The sequence below is a fragment of the Hypanus sabinus genome, chromosome 30, assembly GCF_030144855.1.
Source record: "Hypanus sabinus isolate sHypSab1 chromosome 30, sHypSab1.hap1, whole genome shotgun sequence".
NCBI classification, from domain to species: domain Eukaryota; kingdom Metazoa; phylum Chordata; class Chondrichthyes; order Myliobatiformes; family Dasyatidae; genus Hypanus; species Hypanus sabinus.
Window position 1 is genome coordinate 38,669,384 of NC_082735.1, and position 25,701 is coordinate 38,695,084.

Genomic DNA, 25,701 nt, shown 5'->3' on the forward strand with positions numbered 1-25,701 from the left:
GCTTGTTGTGGTTTTAAACCCTTCCGAGGGTGCAGCAGAGTCTCTTGAGCCTGTGGTTTATGAGGCTACATGCTGGGGATGGGGGTGGGGGCTCTCTGCACGGTTGACTGCGACAGCCAGGTCCTGCTGAGCTCCAGCTCAGCATTTGAATTAACCCTGTGCTCGGGAATGTCCTGTAAAGGGGATTGATTAGTCCTCCCACAGAGCCACCCTTGCCCCCTCCATCCACCCAAGAATCTCCTCCTTCGACCCCCCCCCCCCCACCCAGTCCTGATGAAGGGTCTCGGCCTGAAACATTGGCTGTTTGCCTCCATGCAGGCTGCCCGACACACTGGGCTACCCCAGCATTTTGGTGTGTGTTGTTCAGGAAGCCCAGAATCTGCAGAATCTCTTGTGTCTGAGACTCTAAATCAGGAGTTGCCAGCCTCTCTGTTTATATACCACGGACCTCCATTATCTGAGGGGGGTATGGGTCCCAGGAAGGAAACCCCTGCCTCGGCCTGAAACATCCGCTGTCTGTTTCCTTGCAGCGATATCAACTGATCAGTCATTCTTCCTTCTGCTTCTCAAAGTTCCTTCTGGTTCCTCATCCAGACACCTACTTTCACTGACTCTGTGTAAGGTAGGGTAGCAGTAAGCACCGCGCCATTGTGGTGTAGGGGGTCGAAGTTCAATTCCAATGTCACCTGTAAGGAGTTTACATCCCTCCTGTGGAATGCCTGGGTTTTCTCCACTCGCTCTGGTCTAACTGCCTCACCCAGCAGCCCACTGATTTAACCCTAACCTAATCATGGGGCAATTTACAATGGCCAATTAACCCACCGGGTACGTGTGGACTGTGGGAGGAATCCGGAGGAGCTGGGGAAAATCCACATGTTCCATGGGAAGAACGTATAAAATCCTCACAGAGGTTGCTGGGATTGAACTCTGAACTCCCATGCCCCGAGCTGTAATAGTGTCACGCTAACCGCTACGGTACACTTAATTGCTTTGGAACATTATTGTTAATAAGTTCCTTGCTGTTAAAGGAGTAATGTGTACACAGATCACTCGGTAGGCCACAGACATCTGTGATCCTTTCCATAACTTGCACTTACACCAGACTGCTTTATGGCCTTTGACATGCTGGCACTGTCGGGAACTTGACTGCCAACTTAGCACACGGTGCAATCTGGCAAATGGTAACCTGATCACGATTGGATTGGATGATTGCATTGCAATCTTTCTGACTTGGAAATGCCAGAAACAGCCGGAGTGAAAATGAAACAATTTCACCACTTCAACAAGTTGTGGACGATGAAAACTTCAAAGGTATCAACAATCATCTTGAATGTTATAATGAAGATTTGGGGGATGTAATCGTCAAGAGCATTTCTGTCTGTGTCTGTGCTGATTTTGTTCATGTACAGTCAATCAAAAGACCACGGCAGTGCTCACTGGATGAATACCTCTGTCAATAACTATTAGGAACTGATGCAGTTTTGTAGTACTGTAGTAGTACTGGTAGTGTTCTAATTCTGTATTGCGTGTGATTTGTCACTCAGTTGAACAATAGTTTTATCTTTTTTATACCTTTTTGACTATTTCCATGAAACTTTGGCTAATTGAGCCAAACTGTACAGGTCCGATGTGCCCCAGTTAACCGGAATGAACTGTATCTGATCATTGTATTGTCTGCTCACTCCCAGCAACATCTGCCTCTCTTCTACACACGAAGGGCAATAATAAACTAATTTCTGACCACTGTTCATTTTCATTTTCCTCTCTCAGGCAAAACGGAAGTTGGACCTTGAAGGCAGTGAGCACCATAATTTACTGGAATTTCGAACTCCCAAAGGGAAGGGCAAAATGCCGGCCAGGGTTCCCAGCCCAAAAAGTAAGAATTGGTTATCGCGTGGACTGAAGACAGTGATAAACAATCACTTCAAAATCATTCCGGAGGTTTTCCTACTGTCTCTTTCTAGCACGTTCTGTAAAGCTTGGTCAATCCAGACCTTACTTATGGTGGAGTTGTTATGGAATTCAGCCGGTACCTGAATGGAAGAATCTGACTGAAGACTAAGATTATCTTTATTTGTCACGCGTACAGTGCAATGAGCCGCTTGCCTTGGGCAGTCTGCTTGTATAGCCGTGGGTCTGTGGCCGACATAGCTTGCCCTCAACTCACTCGCCATAATGATACATGAGTTGAGAGTTGGGGGCAAAAGTTTAGGGGTAACAGGAGGGGGAATTTCTTTACTCAGAGTGTGGTAGCTGTGTGGAACGAGCTTCCAGTAGAAGTGGTAGAGGCAACTTTGATATTGTCATTTAAAGTAAAATTGGATAGGTATATGGACAGGAAAGGAATGGAGGGTTGTGGGCTGAGTGCAGGTCGGTGGGACTAGGTGAGAGTAAGCGTTCGGCATGGACTAGATGGGCCCAGATGGCCTGTTTCCGTGCTGTAATTGTTATGTGGTTACATCATTGGAACGTAACCAGAAGGCATAAGAGCAGAATCGGGCCACTCAGTCCATCAAGTCTCCCAGCTCAAGTCAGGTTCAATACCCTGCTCTTCCTCAAAGCCCTGCGTGCTATTGTCTTGACAGTTTCTGTGCTGTTCCCTGTCTGGTGTTTCAGGGATGTACAGTTGACCATAGGATTTCAGCTAGAGGAAATAGCCATGGTGTTTCCAGTTTTGCAATGGGTATCGGAGACTTGGAAGGGTTAGGGTGGGTGTCACTTTGGAGTAAGTATGGAATTTTTAAGGTGCTGACCACTGGGATTGTGGGTGTCTCACCAGACTGAGGGGATTATGAACCCGAGAGCAAAAGCAAGTTCCCCCAGGGTAATGTGTGACTAGCATGGGAAAGGGTTGGCACTGTACCTTGTCAGTCCCACCCACAACTCAGTCCGTACTTTTGATGATGACTAGAAATGGCCCAGGATCTGCCCCCCCCCCCCCCCCCACCCCCATCAGTCTGAGCCAAAGACATCCAGGTGCTAAAAGGGCCCTTGTGGGCTGAAGCCAGTCAAACTGCACCAGCAAAAACTGTGACAAGCTGTGAACTCCTGGATAACATTCCAGTTGGGCAGCCCGCAAGTGTTACCACAGTCCTGGTGCTGACGTAGCTTACCCACAACTCACTAACACACGCCATTCAGCCCATCGCGTCCTGTCCGCCATTTCATCATGGCTGGTTTATTATCCTTTTCACCCCCATTCTCACACTGTCTGCCTGTAAACTTTGTCACCCTTACTTATCAAGAACCTATCAACCTCCTCTAAATGCACCCGGTGAAATGGCTCCATAGCCGCTTGTGGCAATGAATTCCACAGATGTGGGAGGGCACTGGAGCACCTGGAGAAAACTCACGCTGTCCCAGCAAGAACGTACAAACTCCTCAAGAATTGAACCCAGATTGGTGATCACTGATGCGCTAACCGCTACTCCACTGTACTGGTACTACTGTAAACTCACGTTTGACCAGTAGCCCATGGCTGTGCGGTAGAGAGCATCCTGTGTAACTGCGAGGTACAAAAACTGTGCTGCAGTGGACGGGAGTGTTCCACAACAGGTGGTTAAAGCTGCACAACTCATCAGCGGTTCTAGCTTTATACAGAGAGGTGCCTGACAAGGCCGGAGACACCATGGACAATCCCACACACCCTGCACACCAACCGTTTGTCCACTCCCATCAGGGAGGAGGCTACACGGCATCCACATCAGGACCACCAGACTGTTCAAAAACAGTGACTTTCTCCACGCAGTAAGGCCACCTCCATCACTAACCCACCCCACCACTACTTTATCATTTCCTGATGTGCAGACACTCCTGGGCCCAGTGTCACATTATGGACATACAATCAATTTATGTATGTGAGCTATCTCCTGTATTTATAGTTGTTGTTAATTTTTATTACTGTGTGCTTTGTTCATTGTGTTTTTTGTAGTGCATCAGCTCCATGGTAACAGTTATTTCTTTCTCCTTTACACTTGTTTACGGGAATGGCATCAAACAGTCTTGAATCTTGACGAGTCCTGGCTCCCCTTTGTTATTGCAGTGTGTCAGGATTTCTTTGGCTATTCTTTTTCTCTCTCGAAGCCAGGACCCATCTGTTATTTTCTCCTCCTTTCGCAGCCCCCAAGTCTCCCGGAGAGAAGACAAGGTACGACACTTCGCTTGGGCTCTTGACCAAGAAGTTTGTCCACCTGCTGAGCGAGTCTCCCGATGGCGTCCTGGATCTAAATCGAGCAGCAGAAGTCCTCGAGGTTCAAAAGAGACGGATTTATGACATCACCAATGTTTTGGAAGGCATTCAGCTTATCAGGAAGAAGTCCAAAAACAACATCCAGTGGATGTAAGTGGAGACTCTGCCCTCCCAGCGGGTAAAGCTTTCTGAGTAGCTCCCGGCTTTGGGTCAAATTGGCCTTGGGGTATTGAATCTGTATCAGGTTTAATATCACTGGCCATGTTGTGAAATCTGCTTTGTGGCAGCAGTACATTGTAATGTGTAATAATAAAACTATAATTTACAGTAATAAATACTGTATATGTAAAATAAATTAGTGCAAAAAGAGAGGGAAACATGCTGAGGTAGTGTACATGGGTTCAATATCCATTCAGAAATGTGGTGGCGGAGGGGAAGAATTGTTGAGTGTGTGTCTTCAGACTCCTGTACCACCTCCTGATGGTAGGAAAGAGAAGAGGGCATCTCCTGGGTGATGGGGGTCTTTAGTGATGGATGCTGCCTTTTTGAGGTATCACTCCGTGAAGATGTTCTGGATGCTGGGGAGGCTTGTGCCCGTGATGGAGCTGACTCAGTTCACAACTTTCTGTAGCTTTTTCTGATCCTGTGCAGGGCCCCTCCATACCATTTGGATTGTTGGGTCTGGATGGTTGTGATCCTGGAGTCACGTCCCTTCAGCTCTTGTGTTCAAGCCCTTGTTATTCATCCCCAGCACGAGCAAACTCGCAACCCTTAACCAGCCACAAAGCAGATGGATTTCTAGTCTGCTGGGAGCTGTTTACCCTCTCTTTTAAAGGCAATTAGCAAATAAAGAGATAAAAGTATTCATTTTTCTCATGATGTTCCTTGAAAGAAAATCCTACAATTTAATTACTGGAGCTTGTTGTCCATCATTAGGTTGACAGTCCTGATCTTTGCACAGAGTTGGGGGTAGTGTTAGAGGGGGAATGGGTATGGGAGGGGTTGTTGGGTTAAAGTTTCTTGTACCAGTTGCCAGTAAAAGAGTGAAAATCCGTGGTGTTGGGAGGGCGGTGGTTCAGTTGTCTCAGATAGAAACATAGAAAACCTACAGCATGATACAGGCTCCTTGGCCCACAAAGCTGCGTCGAACATGTCCTTAACTTAGAAATTACCTAGGGTTACCCATAGCCCTCTATTTTTCTGAGCTCCATGTACCTGTCCAGGAGTCTCTTAAAAGACCCTATCATGTCCACCTCCTCCACCGTCGCCGACAGCCCATTGCTCATACTCACCACTCTCTGAGTAAAAAACGTACCCCTGACATCTCCTCTGTACCTACTCCATAGCCTTAAACCTTTGCCCTCTTTTGCTAGCCATTTCAGTCCTGGGGAAAAAGCCTCTGACTATCCACATGATCAATGCCTCTCTTCATCTTATACACCTCTATCAGGTCACCTCTCATCCTCCGTTGTTCCAAGGAAAAAAGGCCGAGTTCACTCAACCTATTCTCATACGGCATGCTCCCCAATCCAGGCAATATTCTTATAAACAACACACACAAAATGCTGGTGGAACACAGCAGGCCAGGCAGCATTTTGTGTGTGTTGTTTGAATTTCCAGCATCTGCAGATTTCCTTGTGTTTGAACATTCTTATAAACCTCCTCTGCACCCTTTCTATGGTTTCCACATCCTTCCTGTAGTGAGGTGACCAGAACTGAGTGCAGTACTCCAAGTGGGGTCTGACCAGGGTCCTATATAGCTGCAACATTACCTCTCGTAGGCAGCTCGGAATGCTGTGGGACCTTGTAGTCCCAGCAATGAGGAGAGATGTGGAAGGAGGAGGGCTGAGGGAAGGGAATGTCAGGGAGGATGTGGTCTTGCCTCTCCTTATAGACAGTTAAACACCTCATCACCTGATCATGGTCAAACAGCCCTTTCTATAATTTATTTTGCAAACTTCGTAGCCTTAATAAAATTTTTATTAAATTTAAATTTAAAACTTTATAAAATGTATATATATTTTATTATTTTTAAAATACTTCCAATTTTCTTAAGTCTATAGAAAATTGGAAATATTTAAAAAATAGTGAGTTTCTTCCAGCTTTAGGTAATCTGCCCCTCCCCCCCACTGTCTGCATTTCTCTACTCCTGCGCATTCCCAACTTTCTTTCCCCTCCCCTACCCAGTCATCTCCCCAACACCCACACACTCCTCCCACTGGGCCATCTCTCCACCTTCCACCCCATCAGTTGCTGCCCTTGGTCATCTCGCGTCCCTTGTTGTTGTTCCCAGACTTCCCTCGTTCACCTGTCAATCAGCTGGGTACACCTATCACTCGCCTGCCCCACACAGGCCACCCCTCTTCTCCCTTTTGGTGGTGACGACAGGTCTCGACCTGAGCCATTTCCCTCCACTCCTCCAGCAGGCACTTTGTCACCTCATGTTCCAGCACCTGCTCTCTCGGTTCTCAGATTCACTACTGTGGTAGTTCTTTAATTCCTCATGGTTCCTGGCCTGCAAGGGAGGGTTTGGAGCCCGGTACTGGTATCCCCCATATTCCCTCACGCCCTGTGGTTCATCTTGAGTTTATGAGTGTAATTCTGGACTTCCTGGACGTCCAGTGTTGGAGAGTGAGGAAGGGACAGGGTCTCTCATTGATCATTTGTATATCTTTCCCCCCGCTGGCAGGGGCCGCAGCCTGTTTGAGGACACATCGGTCGTGGAGAAGCAGCAGTGCCTCCGGCAGGACCTGTCTGACCTCGTGTGGAAGGAGAGGTCCCTCGATGACCTGATCCAGAGCTGCAGTACACAGCTGAAGATGTTGACAGATGATGAAGAGAATCAACGATATCCTTGCATGTGCATGTTTGAGAGATACCACATGCTGCTTACCTGTGTGTCTGCCCTCTCCCCTTTCCTCACTCCACCATTTCCCACCGTCTCTCAGACATCGTTACCCACGTCCTGTTGTTCTTCACCTCCCGCATCCTTGTGTCACGTCTGCTCTCCCAAGCTTATCCCAAAGGCAGCAGGTATCTGGCTTGCTGTCACGTTGTGATGTGAGGCCGTTTTTCTCACTTTGTCCCTTGGCTTTGGTACAAGTGCTTCGGGAAGTTCTAAGGCTGGGAATGGTTCGAAGTAAGCCAAAGAGTGTAGTTCTGGTCACCACCCTTTGGGGAGGTGATGCTGGACACTGAATGGGTGTGGGGGACATTCATCAGGGTGTTACCTGGGAGGCAGCTCCTCTTATGTGAAAGAAAACTGGATACTCGAGGTATGGTTCTGATGGAAAACAGAGTTATGAGGGGTATGGATAGGGTAGACAGTGGAAAAACTTAGCAGAGGCATCTATAACCAGAGGCCACAAATAAGACTTAGGAACAGAATTAGGTTATTTGGCCCATCGACTGCTCTGCCATGCAACTCCTTTCTCCTGACTTCTCCCTAACCTTTGATGCCCTGTCTAATCAAGAACCCACCAACCTCTATTCTAAATAGGCCCAATAACTTGGCCTCGACCATCATTTGTGGTAATGAAATCCACAGATTCTCCACTCTCTGGCTGAAGAAATTCCTTCTCTTCTCTGTTCTACATGGGCATCCCTCTATTCTGAGGCTGTGTCCTCTGGTCCTAGACTCTCCCACGATAGGAAACATCTCAGTGAGATCTACCCTCATCCTTCTAAACTCCAGTGAGTTCAGTCCCAGGGCGATCAGGCACTCCTCGTGTGTTAACCCTTTCATTCCCGGGATAAACGTCCTCTGAACCCTCTCCAAAGCCAACACATCCTTTCTCAGATCAGGAGCCCAAAACTGCTCACATATTTGGTCTGACCAATGTATTGTGAAGACAGGAGATTTATGGTTGATCTGGGAAGAATTATTTTGAGCAGGGTGGCTGAAATCGGTCACTGTGGAGGTGAATACTCACTCAATACTGAGATTAGCACGAGGCTTAGGAGGTCGCGGGTTAAGTGCTACGAATTGGGAGCAGAATGTGTACGTGATGGCTGTCATTAAGCGAAAGACCGGATTGTGTGACTCTGACTTTGGGAAAGCTGGGAGCCTGCCTCATGCCTTTGTTCCATGCTGGGACCTTGATTACTGACAGACCGTCCAGGGAGGGTGTGATAATGGTGCGAGCGGGGGTCATACCTGCCTGAGCAGTGGGTAGTTACAGGCTGATGGTGGGAGGAGCTTTCGATTGCTGGCAGTGGTTCTGTTTAGAATCTGTCCCTTTTTCTGCCTTAACCCTGCTCACGCTGGCGTACGTGACGTACCACGACATTCGCTCCATCGGCAGTTTCCAGGACCAAACGGTGATTGCGGTGAAGGCTCCGCCGGAGACGAGACTGGAGGTGCCCAATGTCCGTGAGGTATGGTAAGGCTGTCAGTGGTGGAGATGGGGGCCTGGTACAGGCTTCAGTAGTGCTGGTGGAGATGGGGGCCTGGTACAGGCTTCAATAGTGCTGGTGGAGATGGGGGCCTGGTACAGGCTTCAATAGTGCTAGTGGAGATGGGGGGCCTGGTACAGGCTTCAGTAGTGCTGGTGGAGATGGGGGCCTGGTACAGGCTTCAATAGTGCTAGTGGAGATGGGGGCCTGGTACAGGCTTCAGTGGTGCTGGTGGAGATGGGGGCCTGGTACAGGCTTCAGTGGTGCTGGTGGAGATGGGGGCCTGGTACAGGCTTCAGTAGTGCTGGTGGAGATGGGGGCCTGGTACAGGCTTCAGTAGTGCTGGTGGAGATGGGGGCCTGGTACAGGCTTCAGTGGTGCTGGTGGAGATGGGGGCCTGGTACAGGCTTCAGTGGTGCTGGTGGAGATGGGGGCCTGATACAGGCTGCCAGTGGTGGAGATGGGGGCCTGGTACAGGTTTCAGTGGTGCTGGTGGAGATGGGGGCCTGGTACAGGCTTCAGTGGTGCTGGTGGAGATGGGGGCCTGGTACAGGCTTCAGTGGTGCTGGTGGAGATGGGGGCCTGGTACAGGCTTCAGTGGTGCTGGTGGAGATGGGGGCCTGATACAGGCTTCAGTAGTGCTGGTGGAGATGGGGGGCCTGGTACAGGCTTCAGTGGTGCTGGTGGAGATGGGGGCCTGATACAGGCTTCAGTAGTGCTGGTGGAGATGGGGGGCCTGGTACAGGCTTCAGTGGTGCTGGTGGAGATGGGGGCTTCTCTTGGAATTTGCTAACCACAATAATGTTATGGGTGAGCATGTAGATGGCATGATTCAAAGAAAATTATTAAAAAGTATATGTAAGTTGCTGTTTATTTCCCTGAGATTCATTTTTGTGCAGGCATTCACAGTGGAAATACAATAGAATCGATGAAAAACTACACACAGAGACTGACAAATAGCTAATGTGCAAAAGAAGACCATTTGTGCAAATACATAATAGGTTTGTAGATGAGACCCAGAGCTGGTGGTGCAGTGGACAGTGAAGTTTATTTTATTGAGATACAGTGTGGAACGGGCCATTCTGACCTTTCGAGTCACGTCTCCCAACCCCCTGATTTAACCCTAGACTAATTATTCTCCGGCTGGTGTCTCCGGAGCGAAGGTTCCTGAGTTCGAATCCAGTCGGGCAGCTCCCAGACATGCTTTCCATCCGTGCTGGGTTGAGGGTCGAGTTCGTAACTCGACCACATAAGAAAAAAAAAACACTGCGCTGTGAGAAGGATGTGGGGCATCACTCACAGAATCTTTCCTCCAAGACAATCACTTGAAAAAAATAAGTGGTCGCTGAGGCTCTGGCGGAGAATGGCACACACACACAAAAAAAAACTCTCAGCTGATGGACTGAGTATTGCTCAGATCCAAGGAGACCCCAGCATGCTTGCAAGCCAGGACTCGTCAAACGTCGATGACTCTCCGATTCTTCGGGAAGAAGTGGAAGCAGCCATAAGATTGCTGAAGAATGGGAAAGCTGCAGGAATGGACAACATCCTGGCTGAGCTGGTGGAGAGATGGTGACAGACATCCTCAGTCTGGGCAACAGCCAACGCGCTGGACAAAATCACTCATCACTTTCCCCAAGAAGGCAACTTACAGTGGTGCCAGGATTATAGAACCGTAAGTCTTATCAGCCATGAAAGCAAGTGTGGAAAGTCATCTTGAACAGACTGAAACCACGGGCAGAAGAAATGATCACAACAGAGCCGGCCGGATTCAAAAGTGGAAGAAGTACAACAGAACAGATAATTCTGCCTTCGAGTACTGTGTGAGAAATAGAGCCAACATACAGGACATCCTCCACGTGTCCATAGGCTTCAAAGGGCTTTCGATAGGGTGTGGCGTGATGCATTCTGGGCCACAATGAAGAGATGGTACCTGGGCCAGAAGCTGATCCAAACCCATCAGGCAACTCCACGCTCCTACAGTACCGACGTAGCGATCATCTGTACAGTGCCCCGTGACCGATGGTTGCAGGATCCATAACCATAATCACAGGACGTTGTACAATGACCAATTAACCTACTAACTGATAGGACTTTGGACTGTGGAAGGAAACCTACGAGGTCATGGGGGGAGCTCCTTACGAACAGCGGTTACAACATGATCGATATCAGTTGGGAATGGAAGATGCATAGATAGTAGCTGAAATTGGCCATAATCTCATGAAATTCTGGGATGGACTTGAGGCCAAATGGACTGTCATTGTCCCTAATTGTTTAGAGATACAGTGCAGTGACAGACCCTGTGATGCCCAATTAAACCCATGTGGTGATTTAACCTACCAACCGATGCATCTTTGGACTGTGGGAGGAAACCTGAGCACCCGGAGGAAACTCATGCGGTTACCTGGAGAATGGACAAATCTCCCTCACAGACAGTGGTGGAATTTCACCAGCACTGTCATAGCATTAAGCCAACCGCTATGCTGCTGTGCCCTTCCAGTTCTTCCAAAATGGACAGGATCATTTGATTCTGGATGCAAATTCTTCCAACGCGAGCAAGCAAGATGAGAGAAGGCAGATTGGATGATGGTTGTAACGAACGTGATGGGCCAAAGGGCCAGTTTCTGGCTGTATGATTCTACGACAAGGTGTTGTGAAGGGTATAGGAGCAGAAGGATCTGGGGGTACATATTATCTTCACAGATTTTTGAACAAGGCAGTTAAACAGCCATTATCACATGCCTGATTTTGTTGGCTGAGGCACTGAAGATCATGAGGGCATTGTATGAATGATCAGATCGGCAATGGCTGCTACACCCCTGTTTATTATTTATTTAGAGACACAGCATGGAACAGGCCTTTTCAGACCTCGGATTAACCTTGAGCTAATTTACAATGATTAATGAACCCACGTCCTTGGCCCATGGGTGGGAAAACCGGAGCACCCAGAGAAAACCCACACGTTCCACAGGGTGCAGAGCATGCGGGGATTGAACTCTGAACTGTAGTCATGTTGTGCTGACTGCAGCGTCCCACATCCTGGTCGTGACACGTTGGAAACTTTGGTAACACGAGAGGGGACACTGAGTGATTTGAGACTGTGGCCAATTACCAAAGACAGAGAATTTTGGTTGTTATGAGACTGACAATGCTGGAGTAGTTTCTTTGCGGAGGGGGGAGATGTCTGGGTTATTTATCACGATTATAACCATATGCAAACACTAATCAATGTTTTTTAAAAAAAGGGAAAAATTATTGCCCTGTGGAAGAAGTCAGATCTCCAAGGTTTGAGTGAAGTTGAGAAATATAGCTTGCCCAAAAGCACTGATGTACTGAAACGGTACTTGAAAAAGTGATGGAACCCTCACACTTTTAACAAGCATCTGGATTAGCACAATTGTACGGTGTCTGGCAGAAAAGTCTGGTGGGATGTGCGGTTCGTCTCCAACGCACACGGGCCAAATGTAATGTAATCCATTGGGTGCTGCAGTGCCATCTGGTGGCTGCAGATGGAATTGCAATGTTAATGCTGACTGATTTATAAACCCTAATTTATTGATGAACAGGCCCTTCTGGCCCTTTGAGCCGAGCTGCCCACCAACCCCCGATTTAATCCCTTCCTAATCATAGGACAATTTACAATGACCAATTAACCTACCAGCCAGTACATCAATGAACTGTGGGAGGAAACCCACAGGGTCATGGAGAGAATGTACAATCGCCTTACAGGCATGGGTGGGGATGTCATAACCAGGGGTATTTTCATAAGTGTACATACCCAGCGTATACATGCCGTGCGCATTATCCTTCTGCAGCAACAGCACCGCACATCACAAATATAAACCGCAGAAATTAACGTGCACAACAAAAAATGGAAATTCATATTTGTGTACATTGAGGGAAATCTAATCTGTAACCATCAATACAAGAGATTCTACAGATGCTGCAAATATTGAGCTTTGCGCACATGCACACGCACGAACACACACACAGTGCTGGAGGATCTCAGCAGGTCAGGCAGCATCCGTGGAGAGGAATGAGTAGTTGACGTTTCAGGCTGAGACCCTTCCTCAGGACTGGAAAGGAAGGGGGCAAAAGCCAGTGGCTTCTTGATGGAAATGTCAATGCTGTTTTTTCCTCTCTGTAGATGCTGCCACATCTGCCTCCTTCCTTTTCAGTGATGAAGGTTCAGGACGGAGAGCATCGACTGTTTATTCTCCCCTATAAGTCTTCCCTGATTTGCTGAAATCCTTCAGCGTTCTGTCTGTGTTGCTCATAACTATAAGACCATAAGATATAGGAGCAGAATAAGGCCATTTAGCCCATTGAGTCTGCTCTGCCTTTTCATCCTGGCTGATCTATTTTCCTCTCAGCCCCAATTTCCTGCCTTCTCCCCATATCCCTTCAAACCCTGACTAATTAAGGATTCTATCAACCTCTGCCTTAAATCTGCCCAATGACTTGGCCTCTACAGCCACCCACGGCAACAAATTCTCCAGATTCAGCTTCTCGAGAAATTCCTCCTAATTTCCATTCTAAATCCTCTGGTCTTGGACTCCCCCACCATCGGAAATGCATAACCATATCTTTTAATCTTCTCTATATTGATTGTTTTAAATAGTTTCATATCCCTATTCCCTCCTGCATCTTGACCTAATGTCCCTCTGAGATCCCCGGCTCCTGCGGCTCTGCCCCGTGCACGCTTCACTATCTTATTGTTCTTAGCAGCCGCACCTTCAGTGGTTTGGTGGATATTGTTATGTTCTGTGTCTTCTTCTTCCTGAGGTTGTGGGCTCTGACCAACTCCCTGTGCTGCTCCAACAGGAGAACCTCCAGATTTACCTCAAGAGCACCAATGGGCCGATCGAGGTGTACCTATGCCCAGAGGAGATGGTGGAGGAAAATAGTCCCGTGAAGCACTCCACCCCCAAGAAGGAGGAGAGCGGGAGTGCGGCTTCCTTGCCAGCGACTAATCCTGGCCCTGCAGCCCCATCCCAGCATGAGCCCGACTGTCCGAAAATCACCTGCAACCGTGAGATCAAAGAAGAAGGTGAGTGGCAAAGTGTGGGGAGGAACTGGGGAGGGAGGATGAAGCTCAAACTGGGGATGAATAGAGATTTAGAACGAAAAGTTATTGAGTACAATTAGGCTTTATTTGCAGCACAAGAGAACAGATCTAAAAGGTGAATAAGTTCCCGAAGAACCTTTATAGAACATTGGTTCCAGCATAGTAGCACACACAAGATGCTGGAAGAATTCAGCAGGTCAGGCAGCATCTATCATCGCCATTTTGTGCCGTGTCATATAACGTGGGCGATTGTGGTCCTTCCATGACCATGACTGTTCTTGGCACATTTTTCTCCAGAAGTGGTTTGCTGTGGCCTTCTGGGCAGTGAGTGTCTTTACAAGACAAGTGAGCCTGGCCATTATCAGTACTCTTCAGAGATTGTCTGCCTGGTGTGGGTGGTCACATAACCAGGACCAGCTGCTATTACAACTGTCCACCACACATTCCCTTGGCTTCACGTAACCCTGATTGTGGGGGAGGCCTGGTGTTGGCTAAGTAAGTGCTACACTTTGCCCAAAATGTGACCTGCAGGTGAGTGGAGGGAAGGAGTGCCTGACACCCCCTTTGCTAGAGACATAGGTCCACCCCGCCACGCAGGCAGCATTTATTGAGAAGAATAAACGGTTGACATTTTGAACCCAGATCCTTCATCAGGACTGGAAAGGAAGGGGGCAAAAGCCAGAATAGGGAGGGGCAGGAGTACAAGCTGGCAGGTGATACCAGGCTGTTCGGAGGAGATGCTTTCAGATCTCGGTCAGTCTTGATCTGGTTGAATTCAGTTGAAGATACTGTTTGAACGATGTATTCAGTACCATTACTGGGTTGGAATTGTAGGCCGCACCCCACTTTAGATGCCTTTTTGCAGTCGAACAGCCGATAGGTAATTGCTGTCTGGTGACTGTTTGAGCGCAGTGTTAATGGGATGGCTTCATCGGCACGTCCAGGAGGAAGGTACCAATGGGGAAAGTGGCTTAGTGATGGTGAACAATCAGAGATGTGGTTCTTTTAGGAGTTTGGGAATGAGCAAGAATTCAGGGTAGTTTATTTTAAAGTTTAAACAAAGATACAGTGCACTTGAAGCTAAGTGAGAGACTGAGAAGCTAGGCAGAGATTAACGAGATTCAATATGGCGCTTTACAATAATCTACCACCTTTATACTTGAGATAATAGAAATTCCTTAGATAACAGAATTCATTCGGAAGGCTATGCAATTATAACATTTAGCTGGTGAAAAATGAGAAAGGTGATAAGTCATTACATTACAGCTGTACTGCTTCCTGACTAGGTAATCAATTGCTTTCAATAGCATTCACTATCTAAAAATGTCATCATTAACAGGTTGCCTTGGCCTAAATAACATTCAGGAACTCTGCTGTCATTTTGTTCAGGAAGGACAATGCCCGCAGAAGTGAGACAGAACCATTGTGCACTGTCTCCTGTGGTATATCAGTGATCGCATGCAGAGACGCTGCTAATGTCCAGGCAAATTGAGTCTGTTGTAATATATGCAAGTACAGTAGAGGCCCTCTGTTAGTTGGAGTCGGCCATGGATGCCCCAGCTGTCTATGTGATGCATAAGCCAGGCGGTAGGGTATAGAGAGCGAGCTCTTGCCCATGTAATTGTCTCCCCTTCTCCACACAGCTGATAAACCCAAAGGGATGACAGACTGATTAAGTTTGGCAGCAGCGGCATTGCATGAGTTGATAGTCAGTGCAGAACTCAACGAAGGACGGTCTTAGGGACTCCAGCTCCAGCTTTTTCCTCGAGGTTTGCTCCCAAAGCCTTCCCCGTGAGTGGGTATCGGTGGAAGTTTGAGGTCAGAGCTGCCCTTCTCATAGATGAACTGCCAACCACAGCTCCGTCTGCCCGAGGTATGGCGAAGTGCTACTGTAATGGAAGACCCACAGGTAGCAGACAGACTGTACTGAGGTTAATGATTTCAGATAGTGGGGAGAACAGAAGACACAATCAGAGGTGCCATTGGTATTGTGTTGATCAGCCCTGGTTAAACAAAGGCTTGAAGATTTGACAATTTAATGGTAGCAGGTTTACCAAGCAGAGCTTGTGGAGGACTGTTTGTACTGAAGCTGAGTTAATTTCTCGTCTCACTCTCGCTCCTCTTCCTGAGTAGTTGCAGATGACCTGAAGCCGGTGCTGCCGATCTCCCTGCTGGACGGTGAAGATGGTGACCTTGGGCTCCCTCACCACCTCCTCCAGCAGACAGAGGATCAGCTTCCCTCCACCTCCTATGGCGACGCTCCTTTCGTCAGCTTCTCGCCGCCCCTCGACCATGGAGACTACCTGTGGAGCCTGGAGGACAGCGAAGGCGTCAGTGACCTCTTCGACTCCTACGACCTTGATGATTTGCTGCCCAACTAGCACAGCCCACGTCCCCACCTTCTCCGGAGTGGGCACCAGCCCCGCGTCCTAAAGGGTGTTTCCTCTTGTAGGGGATGTTAAACAGGATCAGAGTGACTGTAGAGGAAGATGCTTTCCCTGATAGTTAACTCTTAGTTGCTTAAAGGAACAACCTGCAGACCCGTAGCCAAGGCTGCGGCAGTCTCTTGGGAGACGACGTTGATAACTTGACATTTTGATCAGGCGCTGGAGTCCGTGGGGTTCTGTTGTGGTGGGGACATGCTGAGAGAGCTGGTAAACCATATCTTGGGGTCTGTGTGTGTAACCCTGATACACCTTCAGATCTGGAGCTGTTTAGTAGACCCTTTCTCACCATCAGAATCAGGTTTAGTATCACTGGCACTGTGAAATTTGTTGATTTGCAGCAGTGGTACAACGCAATACATAATAATAATAAAAAAAAGTATAAATTACATTAAGAACAATATTAAAAAAAAATAAATAAGTAGTACAAAAACAAAAGGAAAAAAATACTGAAGTGGTGTTCAGGGTTTCACTGGAATGATCCAGTGGTAGCCACACGTGAAGCTTCGATACCCTGTGAGAGTAGGCCAGCAGGCAGGCTAGGTTGGATGTCTCTTCTACTAACGTTCAGCCCCATCCACACCTGCAGCTACGTTCTTGATCAGATTATCTTGCAGGGCTTTGCGGCCGATTGCTTCTGACATGTCTGCTGTCCTGTCATTGAGAGGGTCACTCTGCCAATCAGTCTTTTGCTCCCTAGAATTGCGGCGCAGTTGGGTGAAGTGCGCCTGGGATCTGCAAGGTTTTTCTTCAAGTGTAGTCGAGAGATTTTGCCACCTGGGTGGCAGGCCTTGTGATTGTCTCCTCTGCTATTCAACCTGAATTTTCGTTTTGGAGTGCATAATTCATAGACCAGCTCTAACCCCCCCCCCCCCCCCCCCCATTAGCTGATGCCTGACAAACTATGGTAGATCGGGGGTTCCCAGCCTGGGATCTACAGACTCCTTGATTAATGGTGTTGGTCCATGGCATTAAAAAAAAAAGTTTGGGAACCCCTGTACTAGAGCAACACACACAAAATGCTGGAGGAACTCAGCATGTCAGGCAGCATCTATGGGGAGGAATAAACAGTTGCCATTTTGGCCCGAGACCCTTCATTGTGAGTTTTGATGAAGGGTCTCTGCCCGAACTGTGAACTGTTTAATCCTCTCCATAGATCCTGCCTGACATGCTGAGTCCCTCCAGCATTTTGTGTGTGGTGCTCAAGATTTCCAGAATCTGCAGAATCTCTTGTGTTTATATTAAACCATGGCTAAATTCTGTAAACTGGGGGATTACTGGTTCAGTGATCGAATCCTCAATTGGAATTATCCATATTTCACTATGGAGACTGTTAAAACAGTCTTTGCTTACTATTTAATTTCATTTCATAAGCTCTGGTTGAATTCAGTTGAAGATACTGTTTGAACGATGCACTCAGTACCATTACTGGGTTGGAATTGTAGGCCGCTCTCCACTTTTGATGCCTTTTTGCAGTCGAACGGCGGATAGGTAATTGTCGCCTGGTGACCGTTTGAGCGCAGTGTTTCATCGGCACGTCCAGGAGGAAGGTACCATTGGGGAAAGTGGCTTAGTGATGGTGAGACTTCCTCTACTTTTGCACAGTGTGTTTGCCAGATCTTCCTTCTGTAACGTGTTTACTGAACTGAATTGGATTCAAATGGTGCTCTCTTTTTTTTTTGTAAAAGAAAATTATTTTAAATATGGGTTTTAAAACTAAGCTAATGTTTAACAAATGTAATCTAGTGAAATCGGTGTTTCTCAGGGAAGGGGTTTGGGTGGATGCTGGTCACTTCCTGTGGAGTAAGGACCACTTCCAAGATTCATCCTCTGTGGTACGTGCTGACCGAGTGATGCAGCGTCACGTGTACGTAGACACTGAAATTTTTGAATAGGTCTTCAATGTGCATATAATGCAATGAGATGTGTTTAGCACATAAAACAGAGGAAGATTCCCACATGTTCTATCGACAATTTAATTGTCTGGAACTTCACACTGGGAGTATCCAAACTGTTGGCAATGATTTTGTATCCTTTAACATTTTCTTTTTGATTTGCTCTTTAAAAAAAAACGCTGTTCATCTATTGTAAACTTGTCTGTTGTTAAAACTGTGGACTTCAAATTGTGTCCCTATTTGGGTACTCTATTGGCTCTTCATTTCTCAAATCGACCCTGGCTACTGGGTGGATCCCAGAAAGGGACCGTTCCTACTGTTGTATCTTAGAATTTTGTAACCCAAGCACGCGTGATTTTAGTATGTAATGAATTTGGAGCAAATTGTTAGTTTTATTGTTCCTGTGGCAAGAATATTGATGCCCTTTGCTCTGTTTGCCTCATGCTTGTGTATGTGCCTGAGGGAAGAGGTGTGTGTGTGTTGTGTGTGTGGTAGCATCAGATTATGGGGCAGGGGAGGGGGAATTCCTCAAACACACTATTCACCTAAATCAAAGTTTGAAAGGTCCTATTTTGAAATTTTGAGCAGCACCTGGCAAATTGCCAAAAATAATAGGTTAGACTGTGTGTATATGTATGTGTATGTGTATATATATATATATATATATATATATTTTCTTTAAACTAACAAAATTGTGTACATAGAGTAAATTTTAGTTGAGGCCTTTATATAAATTGTGTATAGGAGTGTGTTGTGTGTGCGTGCGTGTGTTTCTAACAGTAGTGTTTCAGCCAGGATTGCTTTCTGGGAGACCAGCAGAATTCAGTGCAGGGAGATCGGGAGGTGCTCATACGAGAATTTGTTTCTGTCAAATTGCCAGAGTCATGGTAAGGAAGAGGGAGGAACTCTGAAGAGCGGATTATTGACCTTGGCTATCTGTGGGCACGCTGCCTCCATGGGTTTCAAAATGGCATAAACATGGGGTTCTGAGCTCCCAACCTTGCCACTTGCCAGCCGGTTCAAGTGTGTTGAGGTGCGATGTGACCAAGTGCTGTGGTAGAACAGCTTGTTATCCAACTGCACCCTTCACCCTTGAGGAGGGAGAGTGGTTGGGTGAGGCCGGGCTGTTGAATGGGCAACCCCAACAATAACTGTGACTCTCAGGAGAGGTGATGGTGGGTGTTGGGTACCTCTGGACCAGCCAGACATCCCAACGATTTTCATGTTGGCGGGGTTATAGGAAAAATAACTGGATGACGATCTAAGCTGGACAACCTATCCAAGGACAGCACAAACTTGATGTGCTGAACAGCTCTGTGTGCTTGGATTTAGTGATACTATAGGGAATTACCGTAGTCTGACAAATGTAGATTGGGGTTACTGGTCTTCAGACATTTTCCGTATCTGATTCGTTAGACTTGCACAAGTGTGGTTCGGCCGGCAGAGTTTCTGCTCGCCACTAGAGGGAGCAGTGGCATCTCCTTCGTTCAGCAGGCTAAGAATTGAGGTGTAAGAAGGCTAAGAGATTAGATTCAGACATTGATGGATAGATGCTTTCTGTAGTAATGGAGCATATTAATGCCTCTTGTGGATAAAATTGTCTTTGTAACATTGTTGATTGTTAGTTCCTCATTTCTCTTTTCAAGTCCAGTCACTTTTATTCCCATTTTGACCATAACTGCTGGTACAGTACATAGTAAAAATGAGACAATGTTTTACAGGACCATGGTGTTACATGACACAGTACAAAAACTAGACTGAACTACGTTTCAAATAAAGAACACAGAAAAAAAAAACTCACAACTACACTAGACTACAGACCTACCCAGGACTGTATAAAGTGCTCAAAACAGTGCAGGCATTACAATAAATAATAAACAGGACAATAGAGCAGTGAGGTGTCAGTCCAGGCACATTTCTGTGTGGTCTCCGTCCTCCTGTGCCAACTCTGGTAGATTTTCCTGGAGGAATCGTTATTCAAATTTGTTAATTTATCATGTGAAGTGCGTTGCTTGTGTTAACCAACACAAGCTGAGGATGTGCTGGAGGCAGCTTGCAAGTGTTGGCACACATTCCAGCACCAATATGGCAAGCCCACAATGCTTGACAGAATAAAAACAGAACAAAGCAACTGCAAAACAGGCCCCTTTCCTCCCCCTCCCCTCCCACCCACTCATATGGACAGTCCGACTCCAGGACAGACCTCCAGGCTTCAGGCTTTGGCATCCAGACTACTGAGCAACATTTAGACTCTGATTTCCAAACTAGTTGATGGCAGTACCACAAACTCCTGACCTGCCCAGGTCTGTCTGGCTCTTGTGCTTCCTGCGCATACAACTCATGATCACCAGCCTTCGAGTGTGGAGCAGGAGCCTGGACTGTGGATGTCCTGGTCACCGAGCCAAGTTTCAGGCCTGTGAATGTCACTCCAGTCACCTCATCATTGTCTCTCTAACAACAGAACCATTGGCCGTTCTCTGGCCAACCTTTGAGATGCTTGCCTTCCCACAGCCAATCAAAAGCCAAGTAGGTTCGCATTATTTAATTGTCCAGACTTGCCAAAGACAAATATAGACACACACCAATTCCTAAAATCAATTAACCCATCATCTGGGAAGCACCATTTTCTTTGTAATACCTTGTGACTTCGTTGGCAGCCATATTGTAGGGGTTGGTCCCTATCAGCAAGATGTCCGGGTGTTGCTGGTAATCAGAATTTTTTTTAGGTGTGAGAGGAAAGTTGTTTTAGAACATAGAATAATACAGCACATTACAGGCCCTTCAGCCCACAATGTTGTGCCGACCCTCAAACCCTGCCTCCCATATAACCCCCCACCTTAAATTCTTCCATAAATTCCTGTCTAGTAGTCTCTTAAATTTCACTAGTGTATCTGCCTCCACCACTGATTCAGGCAGTGCATTCCATGCACCAACCACTCTCTGAGTAAAAAAACTCCCTCTAATATCCCCCTTGAACTTCCCTCCCCTTACCTTAAAGCCATGCCCTCTTGTACTGAGCAGTGGTGCCCTGGGGAAGAGGCGTTTTTTTTACAGTCATTTTAGCCAAGTGCTCTCTGGCTTTTTGAACCTGTTTGTGTCTCTGTCCTGAATGACGGGATTGAGAACAGAACAGACTAGGAATATGCAGCATGCCATCTGACGAAAGGCCACCAACCTGAAGTGTAGATCGACAGCCATTCACTGGGTCATTCCATATTTCCAGTTTTATTTGATGGAGACTGGTTTGCTCTTCTGTCATGTTAAGACCCCAACAGATCATTGCTATGTACAGTAGCGTTGTTTTTAGCATGAAACTATTACTACACCTTGGGGGTGGGGGTATACCAGAGTTGGGGTCCTCCCTGTGGAATGCGTGGGTTTTCTCCGGGTGCTCCCACAGTCTGAAGACGTACTGAGCAGGTTAACTGGTCATTGTAAATGGTCCAGTGATTAGATTAGGGTTAAATTGGGGTTGTTGTGGGTTGTTGAAACTGTGTGGCATGAACAGCCTACACTGTGCTGTATCGCTAAATTAATTAACTTCTGGATTCAGGTCACCCCAGCTGATAATGGGGTGAATGATGAGGTGGGTACAATGTTAACATTTAATAAATCAGGTGTTTGGCCTGTGACAATGAGGTCTCACAAGGCACAGTAGCAATGGCAGAGAATGGACACAGTCTGACATGGGTAGGTTCATTGCAAAGATCTCCGCTAATGAGAAAAAGAAAATGCATCTTCCGATACATCTCATAGTGATCATGGCAACCAGAGCTCAAGTCTCTCCCTCGCCCATCCCACACTATCCAGTAATCTGTCCGTGTAACTTCCCTTCTCCTGACGTCTTCTCAATATGAAACCCAACCACATCTCCTTATCCCTTTCTTAATCATCAACTCTTGTCCCTGAGAATTTCCTGGCAGTTCACCTTTTTGGGTTGAGCTCCATGGGATTCTCACAGTTTTGCCTGTAGTTATCCTGGCCTTGTGTTTTATCATTAAAAAGCTTCCTTGTCTTAATAGCACTGACCAAATAGAGTATTCTTAATTTGACATGGATAGTGAATGAGTGTATATTTCTGTGTTTTGTTTCATTCAATGATGACAGATATTGATACGAGTCCATAACTCCAAATGAATTTACCCACTGAAGTCTGAGTGAATATTGTCTGTGCGTGTGTTTGACGTATCTTAGTTCCCTCCTATATGATTCATTCTTGGATATAATCCAAACATAACTGTCAATTTGATCTGTTGAGATCGCTTTCCGTCTATTGTTCTCTGTTTGAACAGTTGACTAGGCCAAATTTGTCTGTAAAATTATGTTCATGTTATTTTTTGTTTGTGAAATGTTAAATAATTTGTCAGGTTGACCAAAAGAAGCCCAATTTGTGTCTGATGTGTAATATTTGTGCACCAGGTTTCAAGAATACTGGGAGTTTGTGTAACTTTCGGAGGTTAATTCCAGTTTTACTAGACTTATAGTAACTTGCAGTAATTCCATTAAGGGTGCAGCTGGTTGGACAATGAGTAAACCTTGTGTGAACCTCCTCCAACTCAGTTTCAGTCTATGGTGTGGCGTAGCTTAGAGTAAGATTTTGGCCAGGCCTTTTGAGCCATCTTGTTCAATACTAGCTCTCTAAAAGAATACTGTAATGCACTTCCATGGAGTTAAATATTTTCCAGGAATATATTGGTTTTATCGTTAATTCGTTAAAGGGTACATTTTTGTCAGTGTCGGGTTAAGCACATTCCATGTCTTAATATCAAATTTAAAATTTACTTGTTAAGTATAATCGGTCTATTGCAAAGAACATTTGCAAGAAGTACAGAATACAAATATGGACATAGTTTGAAATAAAATTCCATTTGCTTCCATTCCAAAGATGTTACCTCAGAATACTTCAGGTTCCGACACATGGGTCATTTCCCTTGCACTTTTGTTCAATGGTTCTAACTCTGGTCTCGTCAATATTATTCAGTGATGGAGAGAATGTGGACTCCGTGTGGAGGCCAGAATTGGATTCAAGAGGGCAAAGGTGAAGGGTACTTGCCCCATTGCCAATATACTGGTGTTTGTAACCATTCTCTGCAGATTTATGCCTAGAAATTAAATTGTATACTGTTGCTGTTTCAGTGTTTGTGATTAAAAATAGATTTTGTTTTTGAATCTCAGTAATGACCAGCTGATGACTGTTTTGTATAACTCGGGGAAACTCAACGCAACGTCTTCTGAACTTTGTGATTTGCATTTTGCTTGTGCAGGGTGATCTCCTTCAGGGCAGCATGGTGGTACGCTTCACAATACTGGCGACCTGGGTTCAATTCCCACCACTGCCTGTAAGGAGTTTGTATGCTCTCCCCGTAACCGAGTGGGTTTCCTCCGGGTGCTCTGGTTTCCTCCCAAAGATGTACTGGTTAGTAGGTTAATTGGTCATTGTAAATTGTCCCTTGGCTATACCAGGATTAGATTGGGGGTTGCTGGGCACTGTGGCTCGAAAAATAAACAAATCAACAATTGATAAATAGAAAGGCATCACAAGGCAGCGTGTAGAAAATCCCGGCATTCCAAGTGTATGGCAGAATGGAATCCTAATCGGGCTGATATCCTGATCAGCATGCAGGCTGGTCCCAAACTGGCTTCTCAGCATCCTATCACAGACTCCAGCAGTTCCCTTTCAGGCTTCAGTCCTGACTCTGCTCTGTCCCAGCAACAGCTCAGGTCACTAGACAACCTCAGAACTGTGCTGAGGTTTGTATTGTCCCTGTGGTTACACCTCTGGCCATGGGCCAGAGCATCACTCTGAGATCCAGCAACTGAAAGCTTTGTCTGTCCACTCGGGAGTTTCCAGGCTCTCATCGGACCTGCATAGTGGCACCCAAACAGCTGAAGATTGAAGCATTACTTTGTTTTGTGGAATGTCTAGTGATAATTGTAAATTCCTAGGCAATTCTACATCATAAATTGGGTAGCCTCCAAAATGATGACATGAATATCGACTTCTCCATCTGGTAAACAAATTAACTCAAAAACCCCCTTCCTCTATTCCCTACTCTACCTTTTCTCTCCTACCTATCACCTCCCCCTGGGTCCCCTCCCCTTCCCTTTCTCCCGTGGTCCATTCTCCTCTCCTATCAGATTCCTCCTTCTCCAGCCCTTGACCTTTCTCATCCACCTGGCTTCACCTATCACCTTCTCGCTAACCTCCTTCCCCTTCCCCCACCTTTTTATTCTAGCATCTTCCCTCTTCCTTGTCAGTCCTGTAGAAGGGTCTCGGCCCAAAATGACAACTGTTTATTCATTGCTACCTGACCTGAGTTCCTCCAGCATTTTGTGTGTTGCTTTGGTTTTCCTGCGTCTGTGGGATTTCTTGTTTACATTGTAAATGAGTTTGCTTGCACGCTTCAGTTTGAGTGGCCAGTTTTCTTTTAGTCCTGTTTTTCCGCTTTCCCTCATCTTCTACTCCGCCCCTTACTGTTTTATCTTCCCCTTTCTGAAACACTCAAAACTTTTGTTTACCCTTTTTCTTAAATTCTGATCTCAAGTCCTGGAAAGGAGAGATTTAACAAAGCTGTTTTCAAAGTCAAAGTACTTTGAGCTCAATTGAAATGTAATTTTTTAAGCTGTCACTGAAGGCCTACCTAAAAAGATGTAGTGCTGTATTGTCTTTTGTTTGTAAGAATGTGTGCAGGAAGCATTGTTTGGTTAGGAAGCTTGAAACTGCTTCTCTGTTCAGTGTAAAGATTTGGCCATGGATTGGGAACTGTCCAAAGGCTTAACAAATATTGCACAGTATCTATCAGAATCAGGCCTATTATCACTGACATACATTCAGTGGCCACTCCATTATGGTACCGAGGAGGAACACGGTGAGGTCTTCCTCTGTTGTAGCTCAACTTCTTCAGGGTTCGATGTGTTATGTGTTCGGAGATGCTCTTCTGCACATCTCTGTTAAAATGCATGTTTAACTTAGTTACTGTAGCCTTCTGTCGGCCTGACCCAGTCTGACCATTCTCTTCTGGCCTCCTTCTCTAACAAGGCGCTTTCACCCCCAGAACTGCTGCTCACTGGATGTATTTCTTGTTTTTCGCACCGTTCTCTGTAAATTCTAGAGATGGTTGTGTGTGAAAATCGCAGGAGATCAGCAGTTTCTGAGATACTCAAACCACCCCATCTGGCGCCAACAATCATGTTCAGAGTCACTTAGATCACATTCCTTCCTCATTCTGATGTTTGATTTGAACCGCAACTGAACCTCTTGACCATGTCTGCATGCTTCTGTGTATGTGAGTTACAGCCACACGATTGGCCGATTGGATATTTGCATTAATGATGGGTGTACCCAATAAAGTGGCCACTAGGTATGATACTTGTGAATTTTGCTCTTTTGTAGCAGCAGTAGTACAGTATGATGCATAAAATACACTATAAATTACAGGAAATGACTGATCTAGGGTTCTTTATTTTGTAATCCCGGGGATGATTTCCCATGATTGCCACATGTACCGGACCTGCAGAATGATGTTGGGTGATCTGACCTGTAGGAAACCGGCCCAATGCTTACTCTCTCTCTATCAAATTAAAGACCTTTCACTGTTTGCTGAGCCTCAACTATCAGACAGGGTAGAATCGGCAGTGATTTCCTCTGGCCTCTAATCTCCTGATGACTGACTGCTCGCCCTTAATTCCCGATCACACTTCAGTTATTTA

At 46.4% G+C, this 25,701-nt stretch overlaps 1 protein-coding gene across 1 annotated transcript; it reads left to right on the forward strand.

Annotated features, from left to right (window-relative positions):
• The first annotated feature begins 1,296 nt into the window (after positions 1-1,296).
• Positions 1,297-16,954, forward strand: e2f2 (E2F transcription factor 2). The gene is made up of 7 exons (XM_059954257.1): positions 1,297-1,311; positions 1,771-1,876; positions 4,120-4,339; positions 6,879-7,037; positions 8,452-8,566; positions 13,409-13,634; positions 15,786-16,954. The coding sequence occupies exons 1-7, from the start codon at positions 1,297-1,299 to the stop codon at positions 16,031-16,033; spliced, it is 1,089 nt and encodes a 362-aa protein (XP_059810240.1). The 3' UTR covers positions 16,034-16,954.
• Positions 16,955-25,701: the final 8,747 nt, after the last annotated feature.